Below are 18,739 nucleotides of genomic sequence, written 5' to 3'. Positions count from 1 at the left end.
CAACCAATATGTATCAATATTAATTGCGACTAACATAAATGCTGATACTAATAATAAAGGGGTGGGTGATGGTGGGCTTGATCCTAGGTCACTTTTGGCTAAAATGAACCCTAGATTTATTGGAGAAGGGAGTGGCCACGATGGGAGGAACATATTGAAATGGGTAATTTAGGGATTTCATTTGAGGACAAAGAACGGTAATCGATCGCTTAACGCGATGTGTATCTGCACCTAGACATAAATCGTGCGCAAAATAACCAACACACCCTTGGTCCTGTTTGCCTTTTTAGGGGGTGTGCCAGTCATTTCACACATACCCCTCAAGTGTCAATAGGTTTGTAGTTTTATTTTTTATCTATTAATTTATTTGTAAATATTATTTATTTCAATAATGTAGATTTCAAAAAATTGAAAACCATTTAAGGCAACATTTCATACCGTCCCGTTTACTCTGGAATTGGGTCCTCTGTAGCACGACAGGGAGTGTAGCGCACCAACCGATGGTCCATAGTGCTTGGGCACGCAGTCAAACATAAGGATGTTAGGCTATGTGCCCAAATACTACGGACCGTTGGATGTGCACTACACTCCCTGTAACACTACAAAGGAACCCAACACGTTTACTCTTATTGAAAAAATACATTAAATACATTGAAAAATTACATTAAAAATACTTTTGAAGATGAGATAAGAAAATTTATTGAAAGTGTTTTGTTTTTTGGGTAACAAATTGAAAGTGTTTCAAGAGAGGAATGACTCTAGCACACCTGCCCACATGCCACGTAAGCCTGGAGTATGGCTATTCGCTACTCGTTACCATTAGGCATAATCCTCTCACAGAATCACAGTCCGTGCACCCTATGGTTTCTCTCCACCCACTCGGTCTCCACAACTGCATCCACTAGTTTAATTTAATCCCATAAATAGAATAGCTCTCTATCTGTCTCTCTTTCTCTCGCTCCCTCTGTCTCTCTCTCATGGCTTCCATATCTACTCCTCCTTTCCCTTCATCCACTTGTGCTGATAATAACTCCCGTAAATTTTCCTTCACAAACTCTAAATCCACGGTCTCATCATCGTCCTTCCGGCATTCCTTACCTTTGAAGAAATCCTCTGCATATCATGCGACCTTTCATTCCATTCCCAGGGCTTCAAACTCTGCAGTTTGTCGCTGTCAGAACCGTTCAGATTCTCCATCCCCGTCCGACGCTTATGAGAACCGGAGATGGCTTTCTGCTATGCAGGAAGTTATAAAAACTGCCCTTAAAATGATCGATGATTACAGGAAATCCTACGGGAACCAGTCGAGGAATGGCTCGAGCGTCGATGTGGCGGAGAGGGAGAAAAATAACGCGGTTGAAGATTGGGACTGGGATCGTTGGACTAAGCACTTTGGCGATGTCGAAGAGCAGGAGCGGATTGTTTCCATATTGGAGGTACTTTCTTTTTTCAATCCTGCTACGTTTCTTCAATGTCGTTTTGAGTATTAAAGTTGGGATTTGGGAAGGGGTTTGTTTTGTTGTTTCTTCTGGCATGAGTATGTTTCATTGACAACCAAGCAAACAGAATGATTAATCTAAAAAAAAAAAGATATAAATACAAGAGGGTAAAGATGAGTGATTTCCCCACCATCAATCTGCATTGCTGCTTACTAATTCAGAACGCCAGAGCTCAAAATTATCACAGTAATGCAATATAAAGGCACATAAATATGAAGAGCAACCTACTCAGTCACATAGAAAGTTTAAATGGAATGGCTTCCAGCCCAAGTCCAGACCATGGGATGAAATTTGGCCTCACTAATGTATGAGAAGATAACAAGGATTACAGTTGTGAACTTCCTATCGGGCATTCACCCAAGCCTAAGATTAGTTAGCCTTACACACTTGGCAGTCCTTTTTTCCCTCAGCCAGTGAAATCCCGTTTGTTCCTCCACAGTAAACGTCTCTCTTTTTTGTGGAAAACATTATAAAGAAAACATCATTCTCTTTCACCAAAAGGTCTCATGAGAAATCTCTTATATGGACCCATTTTATTTTGAAGGCTATTAATCAGCTTTATCAATTGTTTGAATCCAACTTTACTTAAAGAAACAACCCCGCAGCTGTCTGCTTCAACTATACAACTATTGAATCAAACACCCACTGTGATAGTCACCGTGTTTGATCACCCATAATTTCAGCCCTAAAACTTTGTGAATAAGCCCTATATCTTCTAGCCTTAGGTTTTAGGACCTATACTCTGCAGGACATCATATCCTGCCCTTGTATCTTTTTGCTATTCTCTGATCCAAGTTGCTGAAACAACGAGGGTGCTGTAAATAGAAAATTAGTGGAATAACCTTTTTCTTGCCAACCTCTTAAGCAATCATTCAAGAAAGCCATGTTCTAATTGAGCCTCTCAACGTATGGTCCCTCTAATCTTAATTCCTATAATGTCATCTCGCATTTAAGAATGAGTACTAGGTTCAACATTTGAGGTATAGAAGAAGGCCATTAGGAAATCTGAGGTCTTAATTGGCGTTTTATGTAAACTTTTTTGGACATCACAACTTTTTACTATTCTACTGGTCATAAGAAAAGGAAAATGCTAATTCTCTCGTATTTTTTACTCCCTGAAGTTGCTTTTAAGAGACCTTAACCATAAAAAAAGGGCGTACCCAGTGCAAGAGGCTCCCGCCACTGCAGGGTCTGGGGAGGGTCACAATGTACGCAGCCTTACCCCTGCTTTTGCAAAGAGGCTGTTTCCAGACTCAAACCCGTGACCACTTGGTCACAATGGAGCAACCTTTACCGTTGCACCAAAGCCCACCCTCCAGAACTTAACCATAATAGAGCTTATTATTTTCTGAACTAGTTGATAGGCACACTTCATCTTCTTGAAGCCTTTCTGTTAGAGACGTGTTGGACAATGGACTTGGGAAGAGAACACACTCATAGGGAGAGCTCTGATTAACTGTTCCTTGCTTGGTGTTATAATCCTCATTTGCTTTACACCAGGCTTTTGTTTCTGTGTAAGTTAACCTTAGTGTACAGTTGTCAATCAGTCTCTTCAAAAACTATGTTTGGTTCAACTGAACTTCTTGAGTTACATTCTCTGGCTTTTTTTATTTAAATTAAATTTTTTGTTAAAACTGATCCTCTTTTTGTAAAATTTAATATGAACAGTCGCAGTTAGGTGATGCTGTTTATATAGAAGATTACGAAGAAGCTGCTAAGCTCAAAGTGGCCATTGCAGCTGCAGCGACGAAAGACACTGTGGGCACAGTGATTTCCCATTTCAAGGTAGGCAGCTTCTATTCTGTTTCCCATTTCTCTGCACTAGCCTAGTTTGAGGATATATTTTTTTCGCAAACTGCAGAGGGCAATAGAGGAAGAGCGTTACCGTGATGCAGCTTTCTTTCGAGATCACGCTGGTGCTGGACTGGTGAGTAGATTTGAGATGTTTTATGTGTTCCCCCCCATGTACTCCACAAAGCTTATCACTCCTCACAGTTAGGGATTTGATAATTTTTTGAAACGTATTCACATTTTTCTCCAATACCAAGGCTTCCTTATGCTAGGGTTGTTACGACTTTCGTTGATCTATTCACATTTAGATTGGGACAGCTGATGCGAGTCTGCTATTCTATTTTTGACATCTTGACCCAACAGAATCTTTCTAGCAAAAACTGTCTTCTTTGGAAACTATGCCCTGTGTTTTATCATTTATTGGCTTTGTGGTTGTGGACTACCATTAGTAAAGTTGTGGACATCTTAATTGTGAGATGTAGCATATGAATTATCTAATGAGCTTAATCATATGAGTTCACCACCACTTTGTTACCTGGTTAAATGTTCAGTAATTTGGATTGTTAATTTGCTTCCTTAGAAACACAATTTTGCCAAGTAGAATTAGCATTTCATGCTGGTGTTTGAAATTTTAACAATGAAAAGTGATAAAACTTTTTTTTAGTGTTCTACTATCCCACTTCCTCCACCCCCCCTTAATTTTTCTGTTGATATGCTTGTAGACGGGATGGTGGGTTGGTATTTCAAAAGATCCAGATGATACTTATGGTCGGATTATTCGCATAACAACAGAGCATGGAAAATATGTAGCAAGAAGTTACAGTCCTCGGTAAGATCTCTCACATGCTTATGGGTTTCATTTGAAGAAGCTACTATATTCTCAGAGTAGTGAACTGGCTTATGTTGCTAGCACTTATCCGGGAGAAAATGAGTAGGAGTAGGGCTGCAACTTGGGCTGTATTGGGTTTTGGGAGCAAGCGAAGCTCAACTTAGAAGAGTCAGAATTCAAGCCTTAATTCATGTGAATCATATGGATGCAAGTGCTGTAATAAGGTTAGGATAGGTTAATTGCAGCAATAGATATTCCACTAACACTCTAAAAGGAGATACTTCTTCAAAGTTAAATATTTTTCAGATAACTTGCTGATAACGTAACAGCTGGCGCAATTGAATCATTGGACCTCCAAACTTCTTTCTTGATCAAACTTTGAAGTTGATATGAGCCCGACGCTTCCCTAAACTGTGACCACTTGGGTTCACTTTGCTAAGTAAGAGGATAAAATATTTGGGGGGGGGGGGGGCGGTGTGTGTGTGTGTGGAAATCTCACCTTGGCATGAATAGTCTTTATAATGGGAGCTCAAAAGAATCAAGGCTCATCAAAGTAAATTAAAGAACCTGTGAAGGAGATTATATGACTTTTTAAACTTTCCCTGTTTACATGATGGCTCAAAGGCAAATGATTTGGCTTCTTTTATTGTTATTAAATGTTAAGAATCTGAGTCTTGATATTTTAAGATATAAACTCTACTTGCATAGCTTAGTTTTCTGTAACTGGATCTGTTTTCTTTTCGGAGGCTGGATTCAGAAAAAAAGGATTGATTTCCACCTGAAAAAGAAGACATTGAAAAGTAGTTTGCTTATTAAAAGGTCTATGAAAGAAGTACATCTATGTTTTGGTAATTAAATTAAGGAGAAAAGTTTTCTGTGGGGGAGTGTACTGCCCACACCCAAACACAGTGGGGGGGGGGGTAAGGGCCACGCTCTCCCACAGAGAACACTCCCCCTTAAATTAAATTGAACCCAAAACCTTGGGAGGGAAAAAAGAGAGTATGAAAATGTAGACATTATAGCATTTTTTCACGCCTGAGGGAACTTCAGATTGAGTATGGTAACTCAACTCACTCAGCCTTATCCCAACTAAATGGGGTAGGCTACATGGATCCTTTCTCTCTATTCAGCTCTATTTAAAGCTGTACTTGTTACAAGGTAATTTAGTCCTAGATTGGTAGGAAACCAACTAGAAGCCAATAAACCAGGATCTGCTATGAACACTAACTCGGCTAGGCAAAAATAGGTGTTTTTGGTGAAATTAAGGTTAGGGTATGATGTGTGAGTTATGTCAAGTTGAGGTAGGGGAGTCTATCAATGAAGGTTACATTAAGTTTTGATAGGACTAAGAGTGTAAACTTGGTTTGGCAGCAACTTAGGTTTAGGGTTTTGAATTAGTGGAATATTAGGGGATCTAGGGTTTAGGATGGTCTCCTTGGGCAGGGGTTTGGATCGAGGTTCCCTAAGAGGAAAAGGGGCACTTGGTCAGAATATGGAGAGTTTTTGATGGTCAGAATTTGCTGGACAGAAATTAGGTTCTTGGGGAATAATGGTGGTAGGGTTTTGGCAGGATTTTAGTGGGAGATGAAGGCTGGGCTTTGGATCGAGTCTTCTTTAGGGGCAGGGGGTTATGTGCTCCAATTTTGGGGTTTCATGGATGACTGGTTAGGTCTGGACAGGTTTTTGATGTTGGAAATAGTGAAAATAAAAAGGAGGATTGTTAGGGCTGGGATGTGAGAGGATTAGGAGAAGAATAGTGGGGATGAGGGATGCTTGTAACTCACTGTTGTTTCTGAGAAGCCTTAGCAGCAGCTTGTTTGAAGTTGAAACTTGAATAAAAATTGAGTCTTGAACTAGAACTTGAAGGAGATCTTCAAAGAATCACCCGGGCTTCACACCGCAAGGTGTGGATTGGATCAAACACCAATCTCACCAGCCTTGATCAATTCTCCAAAGGAGGAAACAAAGTTGCAGAGCAGCTTGATAAATTTTTGTTATGTACTTATGTTAGACATAGACTCCATATCCAACTCAATTCATCCATCCTTCTCTTCTTCATCTGTGCTACTTAATAGGCTCATAATTTTTGTGGGATAGGAGGGGGAGACAAAAAGGATTTCTATTTTGTTCTGAAACTTGTGAGGTCCTATACATTTAAAGGTAGGGGTTAAAATTGGTAGCCTGTTCGGTAGTCAGCAGCCACCTAGACACCTTACAGACTGGTAAAACTTCTGGTATTTTATTGTAAATGCTATGTCTAAATGTCTTCATATTGCTGAAACTAGAAATTGTTAGCTCTTTCTAGGTTTGAGAAATTTGAATAAACTAAGCCACCGGTTACAGTTCTGAGCCATTCCGTTGGTGGATATTGAGTCCTTTGTAGGTGGGAAATATACCCCAGAGTAAAAGATGAAAAAAAGCCCTATATTTTTTTGGGTGAATAAATAATTCATCACCAAAAGCACCAAAGCGGGGGGGGGGGGGAATATACAAGAGGGAGAAAGAAAGAGCCAAGACACAGCTTACTCCTAGGAGAGGGGGAGAGGCTGAATCAAGGACTCCGTTAAACCCCAGGAGATAACAATAAGCTTATTCCATGGGGTATCAAGAATATTACAATGAGGTAAAACAGAAAGCTTGGAGCTAACGTCAAAAGAGATGGCTTTCCAAATATTGTCAAAGGAACGAGAGTTGGAGGTCCGTCTTCAAAGATTGCGCTCCATCCAAATGTAAGAAATAGTGGCATTGAAAGCGAGCTTCCCCGCAATGTCACAAATTGAGTTCCTTGAGAAGGTCATATGAACCCAAAGCCATTTCCTAAAGAAGGGAAGGATTCTCCTCTGATGGGGCCAACAACTGCCTAAAACCCTTTTCCAAATAGAGGCCAAGAAGGGGCAGGAGAAAAATAGGTGGTCAATGTCTTCAAGGCCATTCCAGCAAAGGACACAAGAAGGGGACACATGAATGTGTCTATGGAGGAGGAAGGCTTGGGTGGGGAGGTAGAGAGAGGGTTCTCCATACTGTAAAGCTATGGTGGGGGATGTAGCCTTTAAACCAAACAATCTTGCACCATGGGACGAGAGAGGCTCTGGGTCTCTAGAAGTTCCAAGCGGAGAAGGCACTGAAGAGGCCATTGGGGGAATGAAGCCACAATACTGAATATGAAGAAGAGGGAGACCTGACTAGGAGAAGGGGGGGGGGTGAGAGTGGACCGAATAGGGGAAAGGGCTAGGTATAGTTATCAAGGCGGCAAGGCAATCATGGTGTTTTAGAGGGGTCCAAAAGAAAGGCGACACCATCAAGCCGACAAGGCGCCTGCCTAGGCGTTCAAGGCGATCAAGGAGCCTGGACGCCTTGATAACTATGGGGCTAAAGGGGGAGAGGAGGGGGTGGGGACCAAGCACCTTGGGAAATGATGGAGGATACTAGGGAGAACTTAGGGATGTTGGAGGAATAGATGGTCCTGGCACCCACAACAACATGGGAACACCCATTGGGTGCCAGTTGTCAAGCCATAGAGAATTGGAGGCTCCATCCACAATTTTGGAGGAGATTGCCCTTAAAGCAATGGGTGTGAGGGAGTAGATTTTACGCCACAACCAAGAAGCATCAGAGGGCGGGGAATCACTCCAAAGGGGATCATGGTTAGGAGACTCGAGTAGATCCACTTGACCTTGCTTGGACACAATTTTCCAGATTAGCTTGAGAATACCCACAGAGTTGGAGTTTTTTATTCTTCTCAAGCCAAGGCCACCTTCATTTTTTGGGAGGCAAATGGTAGCCCAACTGAGAGGATGGAGGAATTTGGAGGAGTCAGCCCCTTTCCAAAGGAAAGCACACATGCGAGAATTCTAAAGCCTTGATAGTAGATTTGGGTAGCCCAAAGACACCGCAACAATAAATATAAGAGGATTGGAGGACTGATTTGATCAATTCGAGACGGCCAGTAGGAGAGGAGTTTCCCCTTCCAGAGTTGGAGCCTTTTACGGATCGAGTCAAGCATAGGGGATGGTTCGACAATTTGGCGAGAATCAAGGGAAGCCCCAAATATTTGATAGGGAGCCGGCCAAAAGAGAAGCTAGTCAACTCAAGGAGGGAAGCTTGGATGAATCAGAGACCTCGACAAGGAAGAGGTGTTTGAGGAGATTGATTCGGAGACCCGATGACTCTCAAAGAGGTGCAAGGAGGACAAGATGGACAAGATGGACAAGATGGAGGAGGGGTCGATCTTAGAGAAGATCATGAGATCATCATCAAAAGCATGGTGGGTAAGCTTTAGGGCTTTGCATTTAGGGCTGGGGGAGATGAGGAACTGGTCGATTTTGGATTGGATGCTACGGGGGAGGAGTTCTAATGTAGTTCTAGATAGGGTAAAGCCCTACTAGAAGCCAATTAAACCAGGACCAATAACAAGGAACTAAGGGGCTGTTGGTTCTGCAGTTTCAGTAGGACAGAATTGTAGTTTTAGGTCAAATCTAGGGCTTAGGTTAGGATAATGGAAGGGGGGGCTTAGGGGGTATGGCTAGGCAGGTTTATAGGACTCTAATAATGTAGGTATTATAGAGTTTTAAGTGTTTTGAAAATTCTGTAAAACTGGGTAGTAAGTCAGGATCGACTATGGGTTTTGGGGAAATTAATGAAGGATGAGGGGATTAGGGTTTTGATGGACAAATATGGCTGAGTAGCAAGATCTAGAGTTTAATGGAATTAGGGTTTAATGGAATTCAAGCAAAAATAAAGAGGGATCAATTGGGGAGGGGAGTAGAGGGTTAGAAGAAGAAATTGGGTGTCAAACTTACTGAAGATTCCACTGGCAGCAGCTTGAACCAATTTGAAGGATAGAACCACCTTCGAATTGAAGAAGATCCTCCCAGCCGTCACGGCGTAAGGAGTCAACCGGATTCCACCAGTCCCTTTCCACCTTGATAGAACCACAAGGTTGCAAACTCACAAGGAGCAACACTCAACAGAGCAGGGCAGCAGCAATGGCAGCAAACAAAAGCTTTTCATTAATCAAATTCGTATTCAATGCTGGCCTCCCTTACAAACTTATATAAAAGACTCAAAAATAGACTTAGACACTAAAAAGGAAAGGCCTAACCCTATCTCTAACCTATTAGGTAACTTAAACTGACTAGGAAACTGAAATACTAAAGGAAATAGACTCAAAACATGGCTGGACTTATAGTCCTAATCTAGCCCAACTTACATCACATGACCACTTAACCAAGTCACATGATCACTTAAATTGAACCAATTGGATGCAACCAATTTGAACCGGTTCAATTAAAAACATAAAAATAAACTAAGTATTGGGCTAATCCCGTATGCAACCTATATACCCCTAGTTTAGGCTCATTAAAGTGGCCTATTACATAGAAAACCCTTGGGATCAAAGGCCCAACATATATATATCCCAACCTTAGGCCTATTTCTAAAGAAATAAGCCAATTTCTATGATGAACCTGCATCAAGCTCAAAGGCAAGGGAGAAAAGGGAGGGGGAGAGGGGAAAGCCTTGGCAGATACGCACAGAGGAGGGGAAGTAACTAGCAGGACTCTCATTACAAGGACCGAGAAACGGGGGGAGGAGATACAAGAATCGATCCAGTCGACAACAATGGTAGGGGAGGACATATTCAGCAGGATCTTGGAGATAAAGTCCCATCTGATGGAGTCAAAAGCTTTGTGGATATCAATTTTCAAGGGCAGCCGGAGAGAAAAAATTGAACCACATATCCAATTTAGGTAGGTAAGCTCTCGTACAGAAAGAAAATTCATATTCGATTGTTTTCAATTAACTTGCAATTGATGGGGATGATTGAGATTTGGTCAGTACCATTTCACCTAAAAGCTCAAACTGGTAGGGAAGGGCAGTATCAATGTATATATCAACACTCCCCTGCACTTGCAGGCCAAGATCCCATGGTCCTTGCACACGGAGCTCACGTGGCACCGAGGGAGAAGAAATATCGGGAGAGCTCTTCTGATGCATTTCCCAGGAGTCGAACACTTGACCTCCCTGCTCTGATACTGTGTTCTCTACCGTTTCACCTAAAAGCTCGAACTGTTAGGGAAGGGCAGCATCAATGTATACATCAACAGGATTTCAGTTGGGGTTCATGTCTGGAACTGGCAAACAACATGCACCTGAAGATTGAAATGATGTAAGAGAGAAACTTCTAAAGAATGGTGAATTGCGGTCCTGTTTAAAATCCACAGTAATGCAAGGGAGCTAAATATGGAATAGCCACTTTGTTGAAGCAGGGTTTTTGATATCGATGGAGCCCAAAGGAAAACTGTGCATTTATGCTTCCAATAGAGGAATTGCTCCTATATTCCTTGTCCTACTATTCTTCTTAAAATAATAACCATGTTGGGAACATTATTCTGTTGTTTCACTCTGTACACAATAGGGGTGGCAATTTATGGCCAGTTCACCTAACCTGTCGAACCTGTCTAAATAATAAACTGGCTATTATAAGGTTCAGTCCATCCAACAGCTCAATTGTTAAATGGGCTGGGTTCGGTCATAGGGGCCCATACCTGACGGGCCATTGCCCCCCATCCCGCCTGATTATTATGGTTTTTAAAATTCTAACTAGTTTGTCATTGCTACCTTTTTTGAGGTTCCATGAAAGAAATTGGGGTCCGGGAGGGGGAGAAATTGGGGTCCGGGAGGGGGGGGGGGGAGAGGGAGAGAAGGTCCTGAGATTCCAGACCGAATCCACCTGATAATAATGGGTTGGATTTGGATTGACCCCCCCTCCAGCCAATCTAATAATTGGTCGTTCTGGGTTGAGTCCATTCCTCCTGACATGTTAGCTCTTGCTGCTCGGTTGCCTCCCCTAGTACACACGAATTCTTGATCACTGACAAATTTCCGACTTCTAACATTATCTCTTATTCTGTGCAACCTGCTTGCTATCTGTACTGTTAATCTTTGTGTTGAAAAGTCCATTAATTTAGATTACGATGCTCTTTTATCAGGCAGCTCGCTACAGCTACAGCTGGTGTTCCCCTGTTTGAGGTTTTTCTTACCATGAATGATAAAGGTGAATTTAAACAACAGGTATGTACAACGAATTATGCAAGTTCTATTTTATGGTATGCTGCATAAGTTAAGTCTTTGTCAGTCGGAAAAATAAATGTATATTATTTATATGACCTTGGATATGCAGCGACTGATGTGTATGCTTTTGGATATGTTTAACTACTTATGTTATGGGCAGCAAAATTTTCATGGTAACGGAGACTAAAATGATTGTCTCTTTTTTTTTTGTGTTAGCCTTTTTCTTTTTTTTTGTTCAATGATAACCGAGAAAAACAAACAGAAGAAAACAATGGTACTTATATTTTGTTTCCTGATTGTCAAGTGCTTGTCCTTTATATGTGTATCTGAGAAAATTTTTGTCCTTGTCGCTGTCAATGCTGGATTTTAAGTATTGGTGATAGCAGATGGCCAAAAGTTTAGACCTGAACTTTTACCAGTGTTCTGTTTATAATGCTTGAAACCTTTGTGCTTCCAAATTAGTTTTTTTCTTGTTTTCCTCTTTATCCTTTTGTAGGAGTTGGTTCTATTTTAACCTTTAAATGTTGAAACAAGCCTGGACCAGACATGTTGGACTGTAACCTGGCTATGGTCTTGTTAACAGTGCCATCCAAGCCGTCCATTTCTCTGGTGGACCATCTGACCTGGATAATTCGACCATTTGGTCCACATTAGTACTTATAGGATTTTCCAATTTGGAAATTCGATACACTGTATATGACTGTATCTATGCAGATTTTACTTTTACCATAAAACTGTAATAAATTAGTGGTATATTATAGTGTTCTATTGTTTGAAGGGAGTTGCATGTGTTTCAGGCAGTATACTTAAAGCAAGACAGAGGAAATTCAGGAGGGTCTTTAACAAAACTATTTGGTTCATCTGATTCTAGTAATATCGTAAATCCACTAAATGATGCAACAGAGGGGGAAAGTAAATTATCTTCTACAAGTAGTGAAGATACAGAAGATGAAGAGGAAAGGGACGATGATTCTGATATGGCTGATGAACTGAACATTTTGCGGGATATGATTCCTGGTGTGAAGGTCAAAGTCGTGAAAGTAACAGCACCAGGGAAGTTAGATAGGGATCTAATCTCTAAGGTGATAGAAGATATTATGGAGGAAGAGGATGAAGAAAAAGATATGGAATTAGAAAGTGTGGAAACAGAAGATGAAGATAACGCTGAGACTGACCAACATAAAGATGAGGTTGAAGCTGATACTACTGGTGGAATTGTTGATAGTACTGAGGAGGGAAGTGAAATGGCAGTGAAAGTTTTAATTAGTGGTCTTGTACAAAAACCTTCAAGCAACATTCCCCCCAAGGACAAACTTAGAGTGCCAGCTAGGCTGGAGAGGACAAGCAACTCATCATTTACATTTTCTATAGAGGAAGATGGCAGTAAGATGGAAGCTGGTGGTAAAGGGCATACTTCAACGGCTAAAAGCACTAGGCTTCGAGGTCCACGTAGCATTGACCATGTTATGTCTGATCTTGCAAAGTTTATCATTGCTAGGGAGAAGATACCCATGAAGGTTGGTTTTTGCCTGTTAAGCAGTTGTATTTTATCTGTGATTTATCATTTGAAATCATGATATTATATTTTTAATAACTATGCAGGTGCTGAAAGATGTTGGGGAATTGTTAAATCTTTCCCTTAGCCAAGCTCAAAAACGCCAATCTTTGTCTGGATCGACACTTTTCAATCGCATTGATATACCTCCATCTTCTGATCCTCTCAGTGGTAATTTTATCGGAGCCTTTTGACGTTTTAGTTGTTGAACGATATATGTTATAATTGTCTATTTATTTATTTTTTTATCCGCTAATTCTTTATCGTGGTTTTTTCCCGAGGTTTTAAAACCAAAATTTACTACTAATTTAAATCATAATTTTATGTAGGGCTATACATCGGTGCACATGGGTTGTACTCCTCAGAAATCATTCATCTGAGGCGAAAATTTGGTATGTGGCAAGAGGAAGGGACACAGAAGCCTCTAAATCTTGAACTTTGTGAGGATGGGACACAGGAGCCTCCAAATCTTGAATTTTATGAGTATGTCGAAGCATTGAAGCTAACTGGGGATCCTTATGTTCCAGCTGGACAGGTACTTCTGTCTATTCCGTTCCATGTTCATACATGTCATTTGATTTGAATTTGTTTATGTACTATCACTTTACCTGTGGGTGGAGCATGTTGCTATTATGTGTTAGTGTTTTACCCTTATTAATGTTATGATGAAGTAGCTGTTATGTGTTAGTGTGTTTTACCCTTTCCAAGCCAAAAGGTTAATACACCGGGAAGGCCAAACTCACTGGCTTAAGAAACTGTTAGCATTTTGTTATCGTCGCTGGAATATCATGTGATTCTTAAGCCATTGAGTATTGGTCAATTTGAAGGACTTGGTGCTCTTGTGCTGTTGACCCTAGGAAAGTTATGTTTGAATCTGTGATGCTCTCTTTGTTCATGCTTGCCCAAATGTGTAATGCAGTTCCTGTGGTTTTGACAGGTAGCATTCCGTGCGAAGGTGGGCAAACGATATCAGCTGCCTCACAAAGGAATAATCCCTGAGGAACTTGGAGTGGTATTACGTTGTCTTCTGGAGGATATCCCCTCTCCCTTTTTCTTTTTCCTGTTTTCATTCTTTGTATTTCTTTGGTTTCTCCTTCATAGTTGAAGAGGTATGATGATCCAACTGGTTTCTCAGATTGCTCGATATAGAGGACAAGGCAGGCTTGCTGAACCTGGGTTCCGAAATCCTCGATGGGTTGATGGTGAACTTGTCATTCTTGATGGAAAGGTTTTTGTGTTTTTTTTTCTCGTCCTTCCTGCTAGTTCAACCTCCTACTGTTTCTGTGTTTATCTGCATCATTTACATTGTATCAGTTCTAAAGTTCAGGTACCTTCCATCTTGTTTTGGTCCTAATGTATTGAGTTTGTGATGCTTGCCACTTGGATCTGTGCAGTACATTAAAGGAGGGCCTGTTGTTGGATTTGTGTATTGGGCTCCTGAATATCATTTCTTGGTGTTTTTTAACCGACTGAGGCTGCAGCAATAAATTCTTATTCTGTACATAGAGTCACTAGAATGTTCCTACAGAGTTCAGACTTTGTTAGGTAAGATACTCTTCTTGAAGAGTAATGCAAACTTTATCTTTAATTCCAAACATGCAAAGATTATGTATTCTCTAAAGCATTATGGTTCCCCTTAATTCTGTCAAGTAATTGGAAGCCATTAATAGTTTTTTAATAGTTTAGTCTCCAGGAAATGACCGAATTTCTTATCATGTATTTGTGGTTGTTTAGCATGGACATGAGGTGTATTACAACCACACTGACACAGTTACTGTTATGCATTTGCATTCAGATTAAGATGTATATAAATAATAGATAAGTCCTAGACTGTAATGCCGGTTGCTTTTCTATTAGGGTGTTTATTGTAAATTTTTAATTGGTGGATGTTATGTTTCTGAGATTGGGTAGTTTTGTCATATGCAGTTAGCAGTTATCTTGTTCATTATACATCATCCTTGTATATGCATTAATGCATGTGAGTTATGTAGAATAGCATTGAATAAATAGGATTGAGTAGAATAAATAGATAGAAATCAAACACACTCTGCAGTCTGCACCCACATGGACACGTTTTGACCCGCGTGGCAGAGGTAAACTTTGAATAGGTTCACCTCGGGGCTGAATTCTATGTTAGTTTTATCTATTTGATTTTCAGTTTTGAAAACTATTATCTTATTAAATCAGTTGTTTAAGTTGCTTCCTTTTTATGCAGCAAGTCTAGTCCACCCTTGGCTGGGGTGAACTTTATAAAAGTTCGCCTTAGATGTGTAATGTACCACTGGTTTGATAATTCAAATCAGTAGCCAAAACCAAGATCAGTATTCGAAGGATAGGTTTAGATTAGGGAGATTTAAGATAACAGTGAAATAGGTGGTTAGATAGGGCTGCGAGTGATGATGAGTATAGTATGTAATGGAAGGAAGGTCTGCTGAAAGTTTGCCAATTCGGATGGGTAAAACTGAAGTTATGAACAACTCCTAGTGACAATAAGAAAGGGTATGATGGTAATTTCGGACACTGGTTTTGGGGTTTGGAATATGAAATTAAATCATTGATTTCAGATATTTTGTAATCTGATTTCCTCTCTTAATTAGGTTAAGAAAACAGAATCGGTTATGGTTTATGGAAGGTCTAAAGTGCAGGTTTAAGGGAGGTAGGGGTAGAATAGGGAAAATAGAATTATATTCAAATCCAGTTGTCAGACTAGGCTCAAATTTGAATCGAGTTATGTTCTAGGGTCTATGAATGTATGGCAGAAATTTCAGAATTATTGGATGGCTATTTTGCTTAATCTAGAAGATACCCTTGTATATGCTCTTCTAGAAAGCTAGGTTCTAGTTGCAGAAAATTCAAGAACAAAGCTTACTTGTAATGGCTGTGATCTGAGAACAGGTTTTCCAAACCAGCAAATCAGCAAGAGAACTTGAACAATAACAATAGACAATCCACCCGAGCTTGTCACTGCAAGAAGTCAATTGGATCACACACCAATCCCTTCAACCTTGATCAATCACAAGACAATCTTCTAGTTGCAGAAGACAAACAGCAGCAAGCAAGCTTCAGTTTTTAAAATTGTGAGGTAAGAATGAGACCCCCATGCATAGCTTTATTAAATAGGCCAGTTGGCCAACAAATCATAGTCTGATTAGGAATAGGAAACCCCCTAGCTGACTTGACTTACAAGATACAACTACCTCACATGCGTGTAAGTGGTGTGGACCCAAGCTACTAAGCATTGCTAACTTCAAACTTAGAATTAAAATAACTTGAATTGAACCAGAATTGGACTGTGGTTCAATTAACAAAACAATGACTTAAAAGACATGGAAATAATTTAAGTGTGAAAGCAATAAAACAAAAACAAAGCATTAGCAAATTAGGCCACGGTTTGGCCCCCTTTCTTGGACTTCTTCCTACGGGCCTCTTTGGTATCACTTTTCATTTTCATTTTGGCCTATTTACAAAACATCATTACTAAAATCCATTTTTATAAAAAATGAAAAACTGTTTGGTAACTACATAACATAATAGATTGTAGAATGAAAAATAAGTTTGGTAACTACCTATGTGTAAATAATTTTTTTTACATTTTTTAACATTTGGGTGAAGAAATTCTCTCACCACCTATCTTCTTCCTCTTGAACAAACCGCATTAATCAGATTTGCCAAGTCCCATCGGATTCCGTTCATCTCAGATCCAATTTTTACAACAGCTGATGTGGACAAACCCTCCACCCTCTCTCACTCTCTCAACTCTCAAATACAGCAAGAATTCATTGATTCTACAACAACCTCAATGTGTATCTGATACCGATCTGATCTCCAACGATGGGACACTTGAATTTGCCTCCTTCGAAGCGAATTGCTCGGCAGTGGAGGCTTCTCGATCTGGTCTCTGCTACCTTCTTCGGTGCCGTTTTGGTTTTCTTCATACTCATATTTACCCCACTTGGTGACTCCCTTGCTGCTTCAGGACGACAGGCACTTGTGCTTTCTACTGGTGATCCTCCTCAAAGACAGAAGCTGGTAGCCTTGGTTGAGTCTGGGCAGCAGCAGACCATCGAGGCTTGCCTTTCCGAGGCGGTCGATCACATGCTCTGTGAGGATCCCAGGAGGAACAGCCAACTCAGCCGAGACATGAATTTCTACCGAGAGCGCCACTGCCCCTTACCCGAGGAGACTCCACCGCCCTACGTGTCGCCTCCGTCACCACCGGATTATCAGGCTCAAAATCTGATCTGGTTGGTTGATGGTCTTTCTCGTTCTCGTTGAAGAAGAAGAAGAAGGAGAAAGGACCTACCTTTCTATTTTAACGTCAAATGTCTATTTTACCCCTCATATTTGGGTCATATGAGCCCATGTCATTAAAGAGCGAAAAAATGAAAGAAAAACAGATTTTGGTCATAATCCATATTGGACTCTTGAGTCCATTATCATTTTGGGGGTGTTTTCAATTATTTTGATGTTTTGTAAATAGAAATAGGGTCCATAAATTGTACCAAACACTTGTAAAAACGTTTATGTGTCAGACAATGAAAATGAAAAGTGATACCAAAGAAGCCCTACGTGAGTAGGTCTTCAGATCTGCATCAGTGTGAGTCATATATCCTTCTTATGTAATGTATCTATGCAGATTTTCTGTTTTGACTTTTGAAAACTCTTTTCTTGTTGGATTAGAGGTTTAATTTGCTTCCTATTTATGTGGTAGGTCCTGTGGTAACATGAGCCGATGAGGGGCATGATTCTTGAGTTCACTATTCTTGGAACAGCCCATCAGGACTTCTGTAAGCCAGCATAAGTGCTAGACCATGTCTGGCCTTGCTTGCCCAGTCATTTAATGTTGTGTCAGCCTGGTCCAAGTTCATTCTGGTCCACCAAATTGTCAGCTGGGCCTGTTAGTAATTGCTATTCACCAATCTCTGGTCCATAGTTGTCACGGCGACAAGGTGAACTAAGGCATTGGAGGGATGCCTAGGCCACCACCTAGGCATGCAGTTTATGATTCTACGTAATAAATAATGATGATTTTATATAATTATGCTTATATGCAACATAGAAGTCATATCAATGCAATATGATATAATTATACTAGTAATGACATAATGAGAAAACCAACATATAGTAAACAAGGCTTAGGATATAATATAAGCATATTTATAAAAAATAAAACAATAAATATAAATCAACATAAACTCATGAACTGTAGACAAGGCATGCCGTCGCCTTGGAACCAAGAAAGAGCCTGAACGCCTCGGCGATGCCTTGACAACTCTGCTCTACTCCCAACCTGGAGATCCCTGGTCATTTTATAACCTTCTAAATCCCTTCTGGATGGTAAGTAAGACCTCATTTGGATAGAGGGGTTTTGGTGGGGTGAGAATGAACAGTGAGGGAAAGTTCAGACTTTCCTAAAAATGTGGGGAAATGAGGTGTTTGGATGGCTGGGGTGGGAAAGTTCTCAGACACCCTCTACAAGTCAGGTTTTCCCTGTTGGTTGGGTGTCTTCTGCACTCCACCCCCTTCAAAGGCCCACCAAACTCTGTACGACTTTGAGAGGAAGATGAGGGAACTGTTGCTACGGTAAACCTCTATCGTGTTCAAACATCAGCTTCTCTCTATCTTTCAGAGCTAATGGGACAGTGCTCTTCATGCTGGCCGTACCTGATGCAGGAGCTCTTCCTTGGACCGGCCCAAACCCGTTGAGGAGTCAGATGGGGAAACCGGATTCAAAGTTGGGTCTTTGGTCCTGTAGGGATATTTTGGGATTTTTATTTTTTGGAATTCTTTGTAATTTTATTTATCTTTTTATTGGAGTTTTAGTTAGAGCTTGAGTCAGAGTTGTAGGAGAGAGGCGAGTTAGTTTTGGATTCTATTTTGCTTTTAGAGTTTGAATAGGAATTTATTTCTTTTTGTTTTTCTATATATTTGTATCCAACATTACCAAATACAGAGTTGGAAAGTTTTTGAATGGTTTATGGTAGCAGAATAGTG

At 40.5% G+C, this 18,739-nt stretch overlaps 1 protein-coding gene across 3 annotated transcripts in view; it reads left to right on the top strand.

Annotated features, from left to right (window-relative positions):
- Positions 1-18,739, top strand: part of LOC122661471 (protein EXECUTER 1, chloroplastic) — a 39,788-nt gene that overhangs the window by 12,361 nt on the left and 8,688 nt on the right. Inside the window, exons 1-12 of one of the 3 annotated variants that reach the window (XM_043856867.1) lie at positions 893-1,436; positions 3,168-3,284; positions 3,361-3,426; positions 4,013-4,119; positions 11,109-11,190; positions 11,988-12,707; positions 12,793-12,916; positions 13,075-13,171; positions 13,211-13,280; positions 13,683-13,757; positions 13,881-13,973; positions 14,140-14,290. In XM_043856867.1, coding sequence (XP_043712802.1) covers positions 978-1,436; positions 3,168-3,284; positions 3,361-3,426; positions 4,013-4,119; positions 11,109-11,190; positions 11,988-12,707; positions 12,793-12,916; positions 13,075-13,171; positions 13,211-13,280; positions 13,683-13,757; positions 13,881-13,973; positions 14,140-14,232 — 2,103 coding nt within the window. In that variant the 5' untranslated portion in view covers positions 893-977 and the 3' untranslated portion in view covers positions 14,233-14,290. Of the gene's footprint in view, positions 1-892; positions 1,437-3,167; positions 3,285-3,360; positions 3,427-4,012; positions 4,120-11,108; positions 11,191-11,987; positions 12,708-12,792; positions 12,917-13,074; positions 13,281-13,682; positions 13,758-13,880; positions 13,974-14,139; positions 14,291-18,739 lie in introns of those variants that run through there. The other 2 variants (XM_043856866.1, XM_043856868.1) reach the window with 2 other exon arrangements.

This window comes from Telopea speciosissima, chromosome 5 (assembly GCF_018873765.1).
Source record: "Telopea speciosissima isolate NSW1024214 ecotype Mountain lineage chromosome 5, Tspe_v1, whole genome shotgun sequence".
Lineage (NCBI taxonomy): Eukaryota > Viridiplantae > Streptophyta > Magnoliopsida > Proteales > Proteaceae > Telopea > Telopea speciosissima.
The sequence above is the reverse complement of the archived record's forward strand: the minus strand, read 5'-3'. Positions and strand labels throughout refer to the sequence as shown.